The 17456-nt window shown below is 52.2% G+C and overlaps 1 protein-coding gene across 5 annotated transcripts; it reads right to left on the bottom strand.

Annotated features, from left to right (window-relative positions):
- Window positions 1-1006: 1006 nt before the first annotated feature.
- Window positions 1007-17149, bottom strand: ELAVL3 (ELAV like RNA binding protein 3). 5 transcript variants are annotated; one of them, XM_074311220.1, is made up of 8 exons: window positions 16824-16933; window positions 12950-13007; window positions 11644-11863; window positions 10953-11056; window positions 9607-9760; window positions 2562-2787; window positions 2034-2072; window positions 1007-1386 (listed from the first exon to the last, which is right to left on the bottom strand). In XM_074311220.1, the coding sequence occupies exons 3-8, from the start codon at window positions 11846-11848 to the stop codon at window positions 1035-1037; spliced, it is 1080 nt and encodes a 359-aa protein (XP_074167321.1). In that variant the 5' UTR covers window positions 11849-11863; window positions 12950-13007; window positions 16824-16933; the 3' UTR covers window positions 1007-1034. The 5 variants fall into 5 exon arrangements, with proteins under 5 accessions (XP_074167321.1, XP_074167330.1, XP_074167338.1 ...); XM_074311229.1 differs by having other exon boundaries at window positions 11644-11860; XM_074311237.1 differs by lacking the exon at window positions 12950-13007 and having other exon boundaries at window positions 16824-17149.
- Window positions 17150-17456: the final 307 nt, after the last annotated feature.

The raw sequence follows: 17456 nt of genomic DNA, 5'->3' as shown, positions 1-17456 counted from the left end.
TGTTTCTGTTTTCAGCTTCTCCCCCCACCCTCCTCCCACCATCTCCTGGGGCCAGGCCCCCTTCTCAAGATCTCTTTTTTTGGGGATTTTTAAACCTGTTCCTTTGCTCCCTCACCCCTCCTGGTCCTGGGGCCTGGAAGGGCAGGGGTCCCAGGCAGAATTTGCCCAGGATGATGGGGGGCCCTGAACCCCCACTTCCTCTGACTCCCCAGCCCCGGCTAAACCACCAGGTTTTTGCGTCTTCGGTTTTTGTTTTGCCAAAATAAAAGAGAAAAAAAAAACTTTCAGAATGACTGAAACCAAGAGCTCAGTGCTCAGGAAGATCGAGAGAGAGTGAGCGAGTGAGCCAGTATCTGGGGGGAGGGCAAGAAAAAAGGGGGGGTTCAGGAGGGGCCCATCCCCACCCCCAGCCTCTCTCTAAGGCCAGCACCTTCCCCGCTCCAAACCTAATCCCGCTCCCTAGTACCCGGGAGGTTACGGGGCAGAGAGGGGGGAGGGGGCCATTCTTCCCACCCTCCGGTTTCCCGGCCGGAGAGGGAGGTTCTGGCGCCCCCCAGCCCCCGCCCCGCCCCTAGCAGCAGTGGTTGCAGCGTGTCCTCCTGTCTGTCAGTCGACATCTGTCACGCTGCAAGGGAGGGGGGGAGGGGAGCAGAGGAGCAGGGGGGCCAGGTGGGGGAGCGGGGGAGGGGGTGAGGGAGGGATGTTCCCGTAGGAACACACTGGGGGGGCCAGGGCTAACACTGGTGGGTCCAAGGGCTACTGCTGGGGTGGGTTAAGGGTCGGGACTGGGGAGTCGGGAGGGCGACCTAAGTTTGGGTGGCTGCTTCCTGCTCCTGGGGGGTGGGGGTGGGGGTCCGTTCAGACGTCCACCCGTCCATCCGTGAGTCTGGTCAGCGCCCCCCGCCCCCCACCTCCCCAGCCTGGCCCAGCTCCGAGTCTCGGCCCTGCCCACCCTCTCGCACCCCGGCCTATCCGCTGCCCCGGCCCGCCCGCCCCGCCCAGCCCGCCTGGCCCACCGGCCCACCCACCGGCGCTCACGCCTTGTGCTGCTTGCTGGTCTTGAAGGACACCTGCAGGATGCGGTCGCCCAGGCGGTAGCCGTTGAGGCTGGCGATGGCCATGGCCGCCTCGTCGTAGTTGGTCATGGTCACGAAGCCGAAGCCTTTGCACTTATTGGTGGTGAAGTCGCGGATGACCTTGACGTTGGTCACGGCCCCGAAGGGCCCGAACAGCTGCCACAGGACGCTCTCGTCCGCCTCCGGGGACAGGTTGTAGACGAAGATGCACCAGCCGGCGCCCGACGCGCCCCCGGACAGGCTCACACCCGCCAGGCTGCTCATGCCGTCGATGGTGATGGGCGAAAACCTGGCGATGAGCGACAGGGGACTACTCTGGGTGTAACGCGGGTGTCCGGCCGGGGGGGCCGGGAGCCAGCCCGACCACGAGGTTGGGGGCAGCGGGGAGGGGCGGGGGCTGCCGGGGAGGAGGCGGGGAGGAGGGCGGGAAGACGGGGCTGGGGACCAGAGGGCACCGAGGATGGGGGGGGGGGCGGGAGACGGAGCAGGGGAGGGGAGGATGGAGGCAGGGATGGGAAACCGGAAACCAGAAAACCAGCAGAGGCGGACAGAACGGGAGGAGGAGGGGCAGAGGCAGGGGGCACCGAGATTCAGGTGGGTGAAAGAAGGGGGCGGGGACGGGAGAGGGAGCCAGACAGGGCAAGGTGGAAAAAAAGGGGCCTGGGGACTGTCGGGAGACGGGGGGGAGGATCTAGGAGGGGCCAGGTGCCGCTGGGGCTGGCAGAAGGGGGGAGCTGCTAACAGCATGGACGTGGAAGCTAGGGATGGGGGAGAGACCTGGGAGAGGAGGGGAGGAGGGGGCTCAGAATCCATGAGAAAGTGGGAGGACAGGGGGCCCCTGACACCCAGGAAAGGGGTGAGCTTGCTGCATGGAGGCAAGGGAGACGGAAAGAGATCAGGGGGTCCCCAGGTGGGGGGAGGGGATCGGAAATCAGGGGCCCTGGGGGAGCCAGTTACCTCTTTACGCCATAGGCCATGTTTAGCAAATTGTCCAGCCTGTGGGAGGGAGGGAGGAAGGTGAGTGAAGGAACTGGGAGGGGGGAAGGGGAGGGAAGGGAGTAAAGGGTCCCAGGTGGGGGATGTGAAGGTGCACGGGACTGTCTGACGGAGGGAGGCACCAGTGACTCACAGACCGACGAGGGCCGGCTCAGAGGGTTGTCCTGAGTGCGTCCCCTCCCAGCCGGGGCACTGCCTGGCACGGAAGCTCACATGGCCGGCCTGAGTCTGGGCGCCCTTGTGTCCGGGATCTAGGACAGACTCCCCTCCCGGGCTGCAGCCACCCTCTCTGCCTTGTCTCCTTCCTCACTAAGAGAAGCTGGCTTCGGCTTGGGCGGAGACATGCCCAGGGAGGGGGTGGGGGGCGGCCTGGGGCGCTTTGTAAGAACGGGGCTGCTGTTTAGAAGGGCGCTGGATTCTTGTGCAGGGGACAGGTTTTTATGGTGGGGGTGAGAACAGGGGGGGGGGACCTGGCCCCAGGTATCTCACCTGAACCTCTGGGTCTGGTGGTGCAGGGGTCCTGCATACCGCCGGGCGGAGGACTGGTAAAGGTGTGTGAGCAGGGCCTGGCCTGTCTTCTGGCTGGGGTTGTTGGCGAACTTGACAGTGATGGGCTCACTGGCGCCTAGCGGCTTCTGCCCATTCAGGCCCTTGATGGCCTCTTCTGCCTCAATCCTCTTGTCAAACCGGATGAAGCCCACGCCCCTAGACACACCTGTGCAGGAGGGGGAGTGGGTGAGGAGCCCTGTGGGGGGGGAGGGGCTCTGGCAGCCCCCTACCCTGTAATGTGCCTAAGAGGGAGGGAGAAACAAGGGGGGGGGACTCTGATGCCCTTAAACCCCAGGACACAGGTGGGTTCTGATGAGGAAGAAAAGGGGAAATTGTCAAAAAAAATTTTAAGATAAATAGCTCACATTTCTACAGGGCTTTGAGGTCTGCAAAGCACTTTACCCACAACTCTGTGAGATTTTTGACTGAATCCAGTGTCCTTTGCACAAAGCCATATTAAATCTCAAAAAAGAACCCCACTTGGGAATACACAGAGAACCACTTGAGATCCTTTAAACAAATGTACAGAAGTTGAAAGCAAGGTTAGGTAACAGAGAATGAGTTTCAAAGAGTGGCAGGTCCTATAAAAATAGTCTTAGGAAATCAATGATAAAAAGTTTTTCTTTTTTAAAGTAAATTTTATTGATATTTTTACATTTCCTACATTTCCCAGTTGATCTCTTCTCTCCTACCCCCCTCCACCTCCCAGAGAGCCAGACTTTATAAAAAAGAATGCAAAAGATGAGGGAAAAGAGCAGTTCAGCAAAACTAATCAATACATCCCGGAAAAATCTGACATTATATACAGTGGCCACACCCATATCCCCCCCCTCCAACAGCATAATGAACAGAGGGGAGATGGTTTTTTTAATATCTCTTCTTTTGAGCCAAACCTGGTCATTAAAATTTCATAATATTCAGGGTTAGTTGTTCTGTTGTTTTCTCCATTTACACTGCTGTGGTCATTGTGTGTATCTTTTTTTTCCCTGTTTCTGCTTACTTTGTTTTGCATCCATCCATTAAGTCTGCCCCTGCTTTTCTGTATCCATCTTTTTCTCACAGCACAGAAATATTCCCTTACATCCACATCCCACATTCACTCCCCCAATCCATGGACATCTACTTGATTTCCAATTCTTTAAGGTGACATAAAGTAGTGACACTTTTTTTTGTGTGTCAATACAACCACAAAACATTTCCAAAGCACCTACTGTGTGCTCTGTGCATTGTGTTAGGTGCTAGGGATGCAAGGACAAAAGTCAAATAGTCCCTGCTCTCCAAAGCCTTAAGCAGGAAAGACATGAAAAGAAAGTAGATGCCCATTAACTGGGAGGGGACTAAACAAATTCCATCGTGTGGACATAATGAGATGTTACTGAACTGTAAGAAATTGCGGATATGATGAATAGGGAGAAATGTGGGAAGACAAATGAGATGATGCAAAGGGATGTGAGCAGGAAAGAGAAGCAAACCTGGAGGAAGCAGAGCTAAATGAGGAAAACAGTGGACACAAAGACCATAATAACAACATGGACAGAAAGAACAACCACCACAACAACAAAATCCACGAAATTCAATTCTGTGAAATTATAGCTGACCAAGCTTGGCCCCAGAGAAGAATACACCTATCCCATGAGGGTGGAACAACTGCAGGAGACAGCCTAACTCAACGTGTTGATTAGTTTTGTTCAATTGTGTTCCCCCCTCCCCCTGGTTTTGGTCTTTATTATTACTATTATTTGTTATAAGAGATATTGTAAGGGATGGCTCTTTGGGAGAGAGATGGAAGAAGACTAATAGCATTAGAAATGCAGGTGATGCAAAAACAAAATATGATAGTAAAAATTTCCATTAAAAATGACAATTTCTTTCCCCATTGCTTACTCTAATTCCTTTGGGGGAGAAATCACAATTTTCAGCGTTTGAAAACACAGCATTGATTTTTTAAAGACCAGCTGCTACATGAGGCTTTAAAAGCCAGGTTGACAAGTAGGGAAAAGAAAAATCAAAAATGGGGGCCCTTTTTTCACAGTGAGGGAGACACTAAGAAGGGGTAACAGATAAATTGAAAAGTTATTTAACTCTTATTTTGTTTCCTTTTTCTCCAAGGAGAATTGTCTTTTAACTGAGGCTAGACTAAATCTGGACAGAGAGGACCATGGTAAGGTAAGCCTGTAGCCATCCTCAGCTGAGCTTTAGTCATTAATGTATGATATTAAGTAGCATTTATAGAATTCTTGAAGGCTTGAAAAGTGTTTTACATATAGTATCTCATTTGAGCTTCACTATCATCATCATCATCATTATTATTGTTATTACTATTGCTATTATTATCCCCATTTTACACATGAAGAAACTGAAGCTGAGAAATGTATGGCTGATAAATGTCTGAGGCAGGATTGGAATTCCAATCTTCCCGACTCCAGCTTTCACTCCACTGCAGTATCCTGGCTCATGTGCTAAGTATTTTTAATGGACTTAAAGGAATCAGTGCAGAACACAACAAATATGGAAATATGTTTAAAAGGATTGCCATGTTTAACCTAAATCAGATTGCTTAGCTCTCCGGGAGAGGAAAGGTAAGGAAGGAAAGGAGAAAAATTTGGAACACGAATTCCTACAAAAATGAATGTTGAAAACTATCTTTATAGGTAATCGAAAAAAATGCTATTGAGAAAAAAAGGGATCAGTACAGAAAATCAAGGAGCTGAAGGAACTGAAGAGTCTGAGTAATGAACATCTGTTAGGGATCTCTGAAAAGTCATGTAGAATTTGCAGGAAATCTGCCTTTCAAGGAGACTAAAGACAGTAAGAAAGATTCTATATGAAGCAAACTATTAATGACATTATTTTTTGTGGTAGCAAAGAATTGGAAACAAAGTGATACCCATCAGCTGGGAAAGAACTAAACATACAGTGATTAGATATAAAGAAATATTGCTGCCATACAAGAAAGAAAGAACAGGAAGAATTCAGAGAAGCCTGGGAAGACATCTGACAAGTTGGCAAAACCACGAAAACAATATACAAAATGACTATAACAATGTAAATGGAAAGAACAACAACAATAACAAAAAACCTTCAGGTTCTTTCATTATAATGAACAAGGTTGATCCCAGAAAGGGAATATTGGAATATTGCATATACTGTCAGACTACACTGGTGTTTCTGACCTGCCTTCCCCCTACTCATCTTTTCAATTCTTTTTTAAGAGAGATGGGTTCCTTGGGAGGAGGGGGAGGAAGAACTTATTTGAAAATGAAGGTAATGTAAAACCAAAATATATAATAATTAAGTATTTTTTTTAATGGAGAGTAGGAAATGTATTGGAGTGGAGAGAAGCAAATGTCCTGATTTTCAACAAAGCAAGAAGTGAAGAGTTTTCAGACTCAAGATCTATCTAAGCTTAACATTGATTCCTGACAGTATTCTGGAATGATTACAGAGGAGGTTTGTGAGTACTTACAATGGAAAGTAGCAGTCACAAAAGCCAAGAATGGGTTCTTGAAGGGCAGTCTAAAAGCTTTTCTTTTTTTGACAGTGTTATTTGAATGATTAAAATGGAGAGTGACATCGACATCTCTACCTCAATGTCCCACAGGCATCTCAAACTCAACATGTCTAAACTGTCCTATTTTCCCTTGAGCCCCTCCACCTAATATCTCCCCTCCAAAAAAAGGGCATTACTATGCTTCATTTCATAAGTGTCACTCACAATCATTTTTACTTGTGCTTCACATAGCCAATTAATTGCTAAATTTTGTGTTAGCCTTCTTAACTTTTCTCACTTCTCTCCTTCTCTTTACTTATATGGCTGCCGTGATATTTCAGGATCTCATTACTTCTCACCTAGACTACTGCAATTATTTACTGAATGTAAGATCTCTTTACATTCAATCTCCTCTCTCCAATCCCTCACAAATCTGACAAATTGATCTTCTTAAGTTTGGATCACCCCTAATTCCCTTACTCAAAAAAAAAAAAAAAAAAGAAAAGAAAAGAAAAAAACACCTCAGTGGCTCCCCCATTCCTGTAGAATAAAATATACATTCCTCTCTTTGGTATCTAAAGCCCTTTACAATCTGGTTCCAGATCATCTTTTCTTAGATTGATTACATATCACTGCCCATCACACACAGTGACTGTAGCTCCCACTTCAGAGCCTCGATATACTAGCTATCTCCTGTACTATGATTTCCCTTTTCCTTCCCAACTCTTGGAACCCTTTGTCTCTCTTCCAGTCTCAGTTCTATATGAACTTTTTAGGGAGGCCTTTCTCAATTTCCCCAGATTTTTGAGATTTTAAAATGTGAGTGGCTCACTCACCTAAATCACATTTCTTTTACATTTATCTCTTCTCCTTATATTTGTGGGTATCACCCAACATAATCAAAGCTCTTTCAGAGAGAATCTGTTTTACTTTTGCACTTACTGCACTGGGGCAACAGTGAATACTTAAATGCTGGTTGGTTGACTGATTGATGTATATAAGTCTATCTAGATTTCTGCAAGCTTTTAGCAATCTCTCTCGTGAAAATCCTTTAGGACAAGATGTAGCGATACAGGCCAGATAAAGAGGTTTCTGAAATTATCTAATGACCAGGCTCAAAAAGTGATGATTGATGCACTGAGGTCCATCTAGAGAGAGATCTATAGTGGAGGGCCCCAGGGACCTGGCCTGGGCTTTGAATTCTTAAATATTTTTATCAAAGACTGGGCTCTTGAAAGCATAGATGGCAACAATGCTGAAATCAGTCAAAACCATTTGTATACAACGGGACAGAAAGTCTATAGCCACTTTTCTTGCCTCAGAGCCAGCCCCTCCTGGGATCTTCACACTTATGTGGCTCCACCTTCCGAGAGACTCAAGACATAAAACCTGACTCATATGTGATCTTTCAGCCTCTATCCATCTTCATTTCTAATCAGTTGACAAAATCCTACAATCCTTCTTCCTTCCACTTTCTTGTATTGCTTTCATTTCCAAGCTCTTTCCCTCTCTTTGGAACCACTTAGGACCCTTCATTGACTTCTTCCCTAAAGTTTCTCCCCAGTGGAGCCTGTCTTTCAGAATATTATAAGAGGAAACTATTCTGTACATGTGATCTTGCTACTCAAAAAAAAAAAAAAACTCGTGATCTTTCACTGGCCATCAAGAAAAAGCATTGTCTCTTAGGATGAAATACAAGAACTTTTCAACCTAGCTCTGAATAGCCTCTTCCAGCCTTGACTCACAGTCAGTGAGTGAGCCAATAAACAGTTATTAAATCCCTACTGTATGCCAGGCATTATTTTAATATTTTCAATATTCTAGAATCCCAAAACATCTTGGCTAGAATGATGGGCCAAAGCCCAAAAGATCTGACGCCAGTCATGTGTATGATTCTGGACAAGTAATTTTCCATCTCTGGGAAGCTTCTTCATCTGAAAAATGGATGACTGAGATATCTTCCTTCTCTGAATATATGTTCCTAAGAGGAAATTTAGTAGGAACAAAGGACTTAAATCCTACTCTTGATATACACAAGTCACAATTACAGAGGAGGACAGGTATGTGGATCTTTGCATTTGAATGTATTTTAAAGCTCACTATTAGTTAAAAGTCTAACATGGAGATTAAAAAAAAATCTCATATGCTGTAGTAGAGACAGTGGAGACTAAAGGCTAGAATACTGATGATGGAATCAAGAAGACCTGGGTCTGTCACTCCCTAGCAGTGTGAGCCTGGGCTCATATAAATTCCATGAGTCTGTTTTTTCACCTGTAAAATGGGGATAATAATAGCACCTGTCTCTGGGGGACTAGTGGTGAGAGTCAAATGAGATAATGTGTATCAAATGCCCTAGAAACGGGAGTTGTTATCATTCCATTGTCCAGAGTACTACTAGGTTCTGTCTCAGATCAGGACAGGCTATATCTGGAGAGCTGTCTCTGGTCCTGGGTACCACAAATTAGGAAAAGACTAGCAGGCTGGAATAGTTCCAAGTAAGGTGACCAAGAGGATGGTTAGCTTAGGACACGTGAACGTCCTCTTCTTTACATTAATTGAAAGAACTGTGCATAGTTAATTTGGAGAAGAGAAGGGGTTGAGGGAATAGGAGAACTGGTTTTCAAGTATTTGAAGGGTATGGAAAAAGAAATAGATTCAATCTACTTAATCCCAAGAAAAGGACTAGGAACTCTGGTAGAGGTTGCAGAAAGACACATAAGTGTGTGGAAAGAATCTCCTGGAGTGAAGATTTTGAGGTAGAAACTAGATAAATAACGTCAGGGAAACTCCTATTTGGACACAGGTATATTAAATGATCTCTGAAATTCCCTTCTAACTGGGATTTCTGTAACTTTGTGGCGAGGGAGATAATTTGAGGCTTCAATTCCCCCTCCCCACTGCCCTATGCCCAATGGCACATGTGTAGGGGAAGAGAGAACAGAGATAGAGAATCCCCCTCCCCCCCCAAGTGCCTGAGGTACCAGATCAGTGACTCTGATCAATACCTCAATCGATGCCCTGCAAAGTGCAGCTCATCGACCAATTCTGCCCTGAGCAGGAGACAGGGGAGGGGCCTTGCTGTGGCATGTGGCCTGAGCATCTGGAGCTGGGTATTCCAACCCCCTTCATTCTGATGCCCCTGAGCCTGGGACCCATCCCTCTGGAGTCACTTCCTTCTCCAGTCCTCCTACCCCTGCCCTGCCCCCTTTGCTTTGGACCAACCAAAAGGTCTCCTTGGCAGGCTGGCACGGTGGGCCTAGCAGGCACTCGCCTTTCCCTCCCTGGCCTGAAGGAGTCAGCATTAGGAAGGGGGAGTGTCCAGAGTTGGGTGGTAGGCTGCCAGGGGGCCGGGCCAGACCTCAGTTTCCCCTTGACCTACATCTCTGCTCTTGGGGCCTCTGTGAGCTCCTGGAGGCTTCTGATTAGCTCCCCACTCCCAAGGGTTCTTCCCCCTCCCACCCTTGGGTCGAAGGAGGCAGGATGGGCTGTGCTGACCTGTGACCTGATCTACGAGGATTCGGGAGGTGATGATGCGCCCGTACTGGGAGAAGAGCTGCTCCATTTCCTTCTGGCTCATGGTCTTGGGGAGGCCACTCACATACAGGTTGGCATCTCTGATGGAGGCTGAGCTGGGCCGGGCGTAGGACACCTGGGGGCATTAGGGACCCATGCGGGATCCAGGGCCAGCGGGAGTGAGGGGGCAACCCCGGGCTTAGCAGCCGCTTGTCCACCCCCACCCTTCCCTTCCCCTTCTGGAGACAGGGAACCTGAAGGCTAGTCTGGGCACAAAGGGGCCTCCCTATGGTCACACAGCAGGTCAGAAGCGGAGCCCCGGCAGGCTTCAGGCCCCTGTTTCCTAAGAGCCTCGATGTCCCCACAGGCAGATGCCAGTCACTGACACAGGAACTTGGGCAGGGGACAGCGCTTTTGGGGGGTCGGGGAAGGTGCGAGTCAAAGCACTACTAAGTCTCCTGGGAAACTCCGATCAGACTTTTCTCCCCGCCTCCCCTGTGGTGTGGAGAAGCCGTCTCTGAGCCACTCCTCTCCCCCGCCCAGATTTCCAGGGGAGGGACCCCTTTCCCCTCTAGTTAGAGAGACAGTAACACAGACAGGAGCAGGAGAAAGACAGACGGGCACAGAGGGAAAAGAGTTAGGAAGGAGAGAGACAAAGATATGCAAATGAGAGAGAAAGAGAGAGAGCGAGAGTTAGGGAGAGAGGGAAGGAGGGGGAGGGGAGGGAGGAAGAGAGAAGGGGAGAGGGAGGGGGGAAGACAGACAAAGACAGACTGACTGGGACAGGAGACAGAGACTTATTGTCGATGAAACAGAAACAGACCTGAAGAGAGATGGAAGGGTAGAGGGAAAGCCCTGGGTGGGGGGTCTTGACCCAGGGTTTGACCCTGCTCTCTTCTGAATCAACAGAAGCCCAGGTGTCCAGAAGCGGGGCCTCCCACTCAACACAGTTCCTTCCCTTCTCTGATACAATTGTGGCCCTCCCCCCTCCGCCCCACCACCACCACCAAGCACACACTCACTCACTTGATCGATCACACACACACTCACTCACTCTCACTCACACAGAAGCAGAAACTCACACGGACACAGACAAAGGGGGAGGGGCGGGGCCTGTGGTCACTAATCCCCCTTCCCCCCACCATGCCCTAATTAGGCAGCTCAGGCACCAGATGGGCCCCTCCCTCCATTTCCATGACAAAAACATGGAAAGTGCCAAGCCTGTCCCCTCCCCCATCCCTGACCCCGGGTCAGCCTTCTGTCCGCCCTGCCTGGGGCGCAGGGGGCTGACCCCATTTTGGGGAGCAGGCCGAACACAGGGGGCTGACCTTGATGGTCTTGGTCTGCAGCTTGAGGCCATTGAGGGTGTTGATGGCTTTGTCCGCATCATTGGGGTCCACATAATTCACGAAGCCATAGCCCAAGCTTTGCCCTGGGGAGGGGGAGATCCAGGGAAGGGATGGGGGTATTAGAGGGGGACAATTAGCCTTTGCAGGCAGGAACAAAATCCCCTAATATTAGCTATTATTTACTTATATGGGGCTTTAAGGTTCACAGAGTACTTAGAACATCTCATTTGATAGATCCTGCAATCTGAAACTGATTATCCCCAAATCCCAAACTCAGATCTCTCAAAATCCGAGCCTCTAAGCTCTCAAATCCTAAGCCTGGCAGGCCAGTGACACCAGGCCAGGATTCCAAAGCATCCCATTTTCTGGTCCTGTGGCTCAATCCCCCTTTTTCCAACTTGGACACCCATGACCCCCGCCCCCCCAGCTCCCTGACCTCTCCCCTTTCCTGGATGAGCATCTGTAACTTCATACCACCCATGACCTCGGGACCATCTGTGATCTCCTTCCTCCACTCCCTCCCTAGGACCACCTGTGATTTCCTTCCTCCCCATGGCCTCCCACTAGGACTTTGTCTAACAGGGACTAACCCCCGGCCCCCTTTCTCCTTTTTTTCTCTTTCCCAGTGCTGACACTGTCCATCCCCGCCTTCCAGGAGCAGGGCCCTCACCTGTGATCTTGTCTCGGACCAGCTTGCATGACTCGATCTCCCCAATGCTGCCAAAGAGGCTTTTGAACTCCTCCTGCGTCATGTTCTGGGGCAGGTAGTTGACAATGAGGTTGGTCTTGCTGTCATCGGTGGCTCCATTGGTGCTGACAAGCGGCCCATTGGGCAGGGCTGTAGGGGGGGGGCCTCCGGACACCTGAGTCTCCATGGTGCTAATTATCTGCTGGAGACAAAAGGAGCCATGCTTGGTGAGGGACCGTGGGAAGGGAGGGCTCAGAGATCGAGCACCCAGACTTCAAGACCACATGGAGTTGTAGAGGTGGAGGCCAGAGAAGAGAATATGGGGCCTTGGTGACAGTCAGTTTGGACTGCAGGACCCAAAAGCCTCCCTACAAGTACAGGACTTGAGACAGACATGGGGGAGGCCCCATTGCCATGACTCGTGAGCCTCGGGGGGCTAAGCCACCCCCATCTGCACACACACACACAGCCCCCTCAAGGTCCCACATCCTGCCTTCCTTGTGACACCTTCCCCGTACCCAGAGAGGGAGTTTGCTGGGACCTCCCTAGAAGGATGCTCTGGCCTGAGACTTTATCCCACCATGCATCTCACCCCCAACCCTGAGACTTAGCAGTTTCAGTTTCATCCAGGACTGAGCTGACTAAGCCTCTAATGGGGATCAGATCAAGCCAGGATCCATCCCCTCCCTGCCCCGCCTGCTCCAGTCCAGCCTGGCATATGGCCCCTGTCGGGGGTGGGGGCGGGGGAGGGAGATTTCCATTGCTTGGGAGAACAGCCATATCCTGACCAGAGACAAACTCGGAAATAGTAAGACACCGAAAAACAAACACAGAGGCAGAGACATGTAGATGTACAACAGGGATGCCCAGAGAGCCAGAGACATGCATGGCCAAAGAAATGTGTGGGGAAATACCCAGACACGCTGAAACAGAGGCGAGAAACCAGGATGATGTCCACAGACACACAGAGATCATTTCAGAGAAAAGAGAATTAGGCATTCTCAAGAAAAACAAAAACAAAAAGGCCCCAAGCTTTCACATACTTTCTGTCTCATGTCTGTTCTCTGTCTTTGGACTGCAGAAGGAAGGCCTAGGCTGGTTGCCATGGAAATTCTTCCCTGGACTAAGCTGAAGCGCCCCACTACCCAGTCCCAGCTCAGCTGACTATGTCCCTCTCCCCAACAAGTCAGAAACCATCTCCCAATATTGTAGGCGCTTCTCCTCCCCCCCTCCTCCTCTAGATTTGAAGTCAAAGAGCCTAGATTTGAATCTGGACTTTGTCACTTACTATATGTGTGACTTTAGGCAAATTACTTCTCCACTCTGGGCCAAATCAGTTTGCTGCTCTGCAAGATGAGAGGATTGGGCCAGATAACTGATAAGATCTTCCAGCTCTAAATTCCACAACCTAAATCATGATGTCTTTCCTATACAGAGAAGTCCTCCAAACAGATGCCCCCCATGGAGTGAATCAGTCCTGCTGGAGAGATTGCTCCATACAGAAAGCACCTCTTTTAAGTAAGTAACATTTGGGAAGTATCATTTCAGCAACAAACACACCTGAGACATAGGAAGTTGAGATTCCCTAGCACAGAGAGACAGACATAGGGAGACAAATACAGAGACACAGACACATACAAATACCACCCCCTCCCTACCCTTCCTCCTCCCAACAATGGGGCATTGAGCGGTGGCGTCAGCGGCACGAGGGCTGCCTGCCACCACCGGGCCTAAGGCTCTGGCATTCCCATTCTCGCACCCCCACCCCCTTTATGCCTAGAGAAAAGGGGATCCTGGAGTTCTGGACTGGAGAATCAAGAAGGCTGGGTCACATTTATGGTGCAAGGGTTTCTCTCCCTGACTACCTCTTCCTTCACAGTCCTGCCTCAGTTTACTCTCAGTTTAGTCCTCTCTATGGTGTTTTATATCTTCCTTTCTTGCCTCCACCCAAGGGTTCCTCATTCCTTAGGAACGGCTGTGAATTTGATAAACTGAGTCTCCCCGAGGTTTCTTTTTCTTCAAAGCTCTGCCCCACCCATCTCACCTAACCTCTCCACAAATTGTGTTGGGGTTAGGGGGAGTTTCAGGGGTTACCTCCAACAATTCCAGATGTCTCCCAGTGTAGGATCTCTGATCATTTGTGAATCCCCATCTAGAGGACATTTTGCCTTGGTTTTTACTCAAGAAGGGAAGCAAAAACCATAAAGTTTGACTTGGGGGATAGAGGCTTGGCTCTAGGGAGAGGGTTTTCTCTGCACTCTCACTGATTTGTCTCTTTCACCACTAAAGAGAAGATGGGATAGGAAAAAAGCTTAGAAATACATTGTCTCCCAATTTCTAAGAATATATGAACCCTGGGCCTCTGGAGAGCAGGAGAATTGCTGGTTAAACCCAATCCTGGCCCCAGGATAAGAAGTCAGTATGAAACTCCACAGGCAAAAGATCCTGGTAAAGAGACAAGGGAAACCAGGAAGGACAGGGAGAGGAGCAGTATGTACAGGCTAGAAGATAGAGGGAGAGAAGTGCCTTGAGAGGTAGAGGTGGATAAGGGAGAGAGAGATAGAACAGAAAGACAGACAGTTATAGAGGAGAGAGGGCAGGACAGAGCAGGGACAGGAACACAGACGTGTTAAGGGCGGAGGATGAGACAAGCAGGGCGCGCTGAGACAGACAGGGGGAAGGACAGAACAGGAGAGGAAAAAGGCACCTTGGCTGGAACAGAGACACTGGCGTAATGGACCCGAGAGAAGAGACTGGGCAGAGACATAGGGGCAGAGACAAAGCAAAGGGCAGGAATCGGACAGGTACAAGGAGAGAGCGGAGGCCAGGGCTAGAGAACTGGGGGCAGAGCAAACTGGGGGGCGAGGGTGGGAGATGGGGGGGGTGGTGGAAAGCAGAGTCACAGAGAAGAAAAAGCAAGGCAAGGACAGAGATACAGGTCCAGAAATAGGTACTTAAGAGATAGAGCCAGCAAGAGAAGACACAAAACAAAGGAAGCCCAGGTACGGAAGGGAGGCCGAGAGAAAGAAGGCTGCGGGCAGGAAATCACTTGCGGGATTGGACTGCCTGCTGGGCGCTGGCTGTAGCTGCCTGGAACCCCAACGGGCTCGGGGCGGGGCCGGTGTGGGCGGGGCATGAGGGGCGGGGCCGACGTGGGAGGGGCCCAGAGCCCGGGAACTGGCCAGCTCCCTGGTTGCTGAAAACCTTCAGGCCCAGCCCGGCGGGGCTAGGCACGGTGGGGTGGGGTCTGGTTGGGTGGGGTCTGGCAGGGCGGGGCGGGGCCGGAGCACAGCTACGCGAGCGCTTTCTGCAGCCCCCGCGCCCGCTCCTCCACAGCTCGCGGGCTCAAGGTCACCCCCAGGCAGAGCCCGAACCCCTTCGCCCTAGGGCTCCCAGCTCACTCTGAGGCCACTCCCCCTGCCGGTCACTGGTCTCGCTAGGTCCTAGGGATGGCGATTGAAGGAGGGGGTGCAGAAAGAAGGGTGTCCTTCAGACACGCCCTGGGCTGGGGGCGGAGGCTGGATGGCAGGTGGATTTGGGGATAAAACAGAGCGCCCAGAGACCGACTTTTTCTCTGAAAGAACCTAAACTGAGACTGGGTGTGTGGGGAGGGGGAGGATCTAAGGTCTGCAGAACTGGGGTCTTCTGAAGAGTTTGGGGGCCGGTAGGCCCCCAAAACCTATATTGGTGGTCGGGAACTCTTGGAAGTCTCCAGGATCGTGGGGGTCATTGATGCGTGGTACCTCGAAGTGGGAGGCTTGGTACCGGAGGTGGGGGCTCAGGTTCTTGGAGGGGCGTGGGGTTGGGTTGGTGCCTACCCCTGCCGCAGCCCTCCCTCCCCTCCTCTATTGCTGCATCGATGACCCTCACCCCCCATCCTCCACCCCCATTCTCGGTTCGTAGCCACCCTTGGAAAGAGGATGGGAGCCCCCACCCCTATGAACTCCCAGTTTCTCTTTCCTTCTTCCCATTCCCCCCTCCCTCATTTCCCCCTCCCCCTCCCCCCCGCCCAAACCCGAGGCGGCTGCGAAGGCGTCCGCGCAAGACAGCGGCGGCGGTGGCGAGAAGAACCGAGAAACAAAGAGATGTCTCGGGCCGGGCCCGCGGCATTCCAGCAGGGCGGGCACAGCGCCCCCAGCCCCCCCCCCCCGCCTGGCCCCCGCCCCTCCTGCCGCAAGGTCGACCGGGCGGAGGACAAACGCCGCCCCCCCCAGCCCCCGCTCGGCCCGAGACCCCAGAATCTCGATGTAACGACAGTCCTTGGACACACCCGCCTCCCCCCCCCAGACAGCAATAGCGCCCCCGCTCAGTAGCCCATTCCCTGAGTCTGCCACCGCCGCTCCCCGGGGCCCTGCGCAGCGCAACGCAGCCCCACCCGGCCCTATTCCCCCATTCAGGCCCCATCTCTCCATCTCCCATCTCCCCGGGTTCCATCCCCCAAGGAAGCAGGTTCCCCATTGGATCCAGGCCCACATCTTCATCTCTTTTCCGTTTGCACCCCCTTTCAACCAAACCCATAACGCCGAAGCTGGAGCTTGGATCCAACCCTATTATTTCCCTCCCCCCATCTCCGAGGCCCCGTCCTCATCTCATTTTAGTCCACCCCCTCCTTTACCAGGACTCTCGACCCATTCCTATAGAACATCCCCTCAATATCTTCCCAAGATGATTTCTCCCCTAACCTGCGCTAGCTCGGGCCCAGCCCTGTCCGTGTTCCCCCCTCTCCAATCTTCCAGGGCAGTCCCCACCCTCGGTTCCAATCTATTATATATCAACCTTTCTCTCCAATCCAGGCCCTAATTTCAACCCCCCCCCCTTCCCAGGCTGTCGAGCTCTGTTCTTTTCTCCCTAGGGCCCTCCATTCCCACCCCACCCCCCGTCGTTTCCCCCTCCCTTCATCTTTCTAACGCTCGGGCCCATTCTTACCCTCCCCCCACCAGGCCCATGAGGCTCCTGAGTCCGCAGCGCTTCAGCATCCTCAGGCAGGAGGAGGAGGGGGAGGGGACCCAGCCTGGCCTCACGGGGGGGGGGGGGGGTGAGGTGGACGCCCAGCAAATCGACCCATTCTTCACTTCCCTCCTCCAAATGCCCTATCATCCTCCAAATTTGCTACCCCTCCCCCCGTCCCTTCGCGAGCCGCTAGGCGGACAGAGGATACCTACAGTGACCATTCTTCTGGGTCCGGCGGGCGCGGTTTTGGTTAGAGGCAGCTCTGGGGGGCCCGAATTCGGGCGTCCGTCAGCCCAGAGGCCCCGGCACCATGCGAGGCCCGCGGCCTGAGCTTCACCGCTCGTTAACTCCGGAGGCGGCCGCTCCCTCGAAGAGGGAAACTGGGGGATAATCGGGAGGACCGAGGATAGCGGCGGCAGCAGCGATCCAGGAGGCCCAACCCTGATGGGGAGGCGGCGGCCGCGGAGGAGGGAGAGGCGAGAGCGTGAAGATGGTTTGGGGGGGCGGCGGCGTCGGGGGGGGGGGCGGGGGAGCTGGTGACGCCCCCGGCTCTGCCCAGCTAGCTCTGGGATGCTAGGGGCGGGGGGGCCCAGGGGAGGGGGAGCTGCGGTTCCCAAAATAAATAGCAATGCTCCTCCCTAGCCGCAGCTGTAGCCGCCGCCCAGCCCCGGCCCCGGCCCTGCTTGTCCCCGCTCCCCGCCCGCCCGCCCGCCCCGGCCCCAGCCCCGGCCCGCGCTGTGAGCTGCGCGCTGTGTGTCGCGGCGCCGCCGCCCCCGGCCCTTTATACCACCAGCTGCCGCCGCCGGAGCAGCTCATTGGCTGTTCTGTGCAAGGGTTCCCCCCGC

The sequence above is a fragment of the Sminthopsis crassicaudata genome, chromosome 1 (genome assembly GCF_048593235.1).
Source record: "Sminthopsis crassicaudata isolate SCR6 chromosome 1, ASM4859323v1, whole genome shotgun sequence".
Classification (NCBI taxonomy): Eukaryota; Metazoa; Chordata; class Mammalia; order Dasyuromorphia; family Dasyuridae; genus Sminthopsis; species Sminthopsis crassicaudata.
Note: the sequence above shows the minus strand (reverse complement) of the source record. Positions and strands in the feature narration are given on the sequence as shown.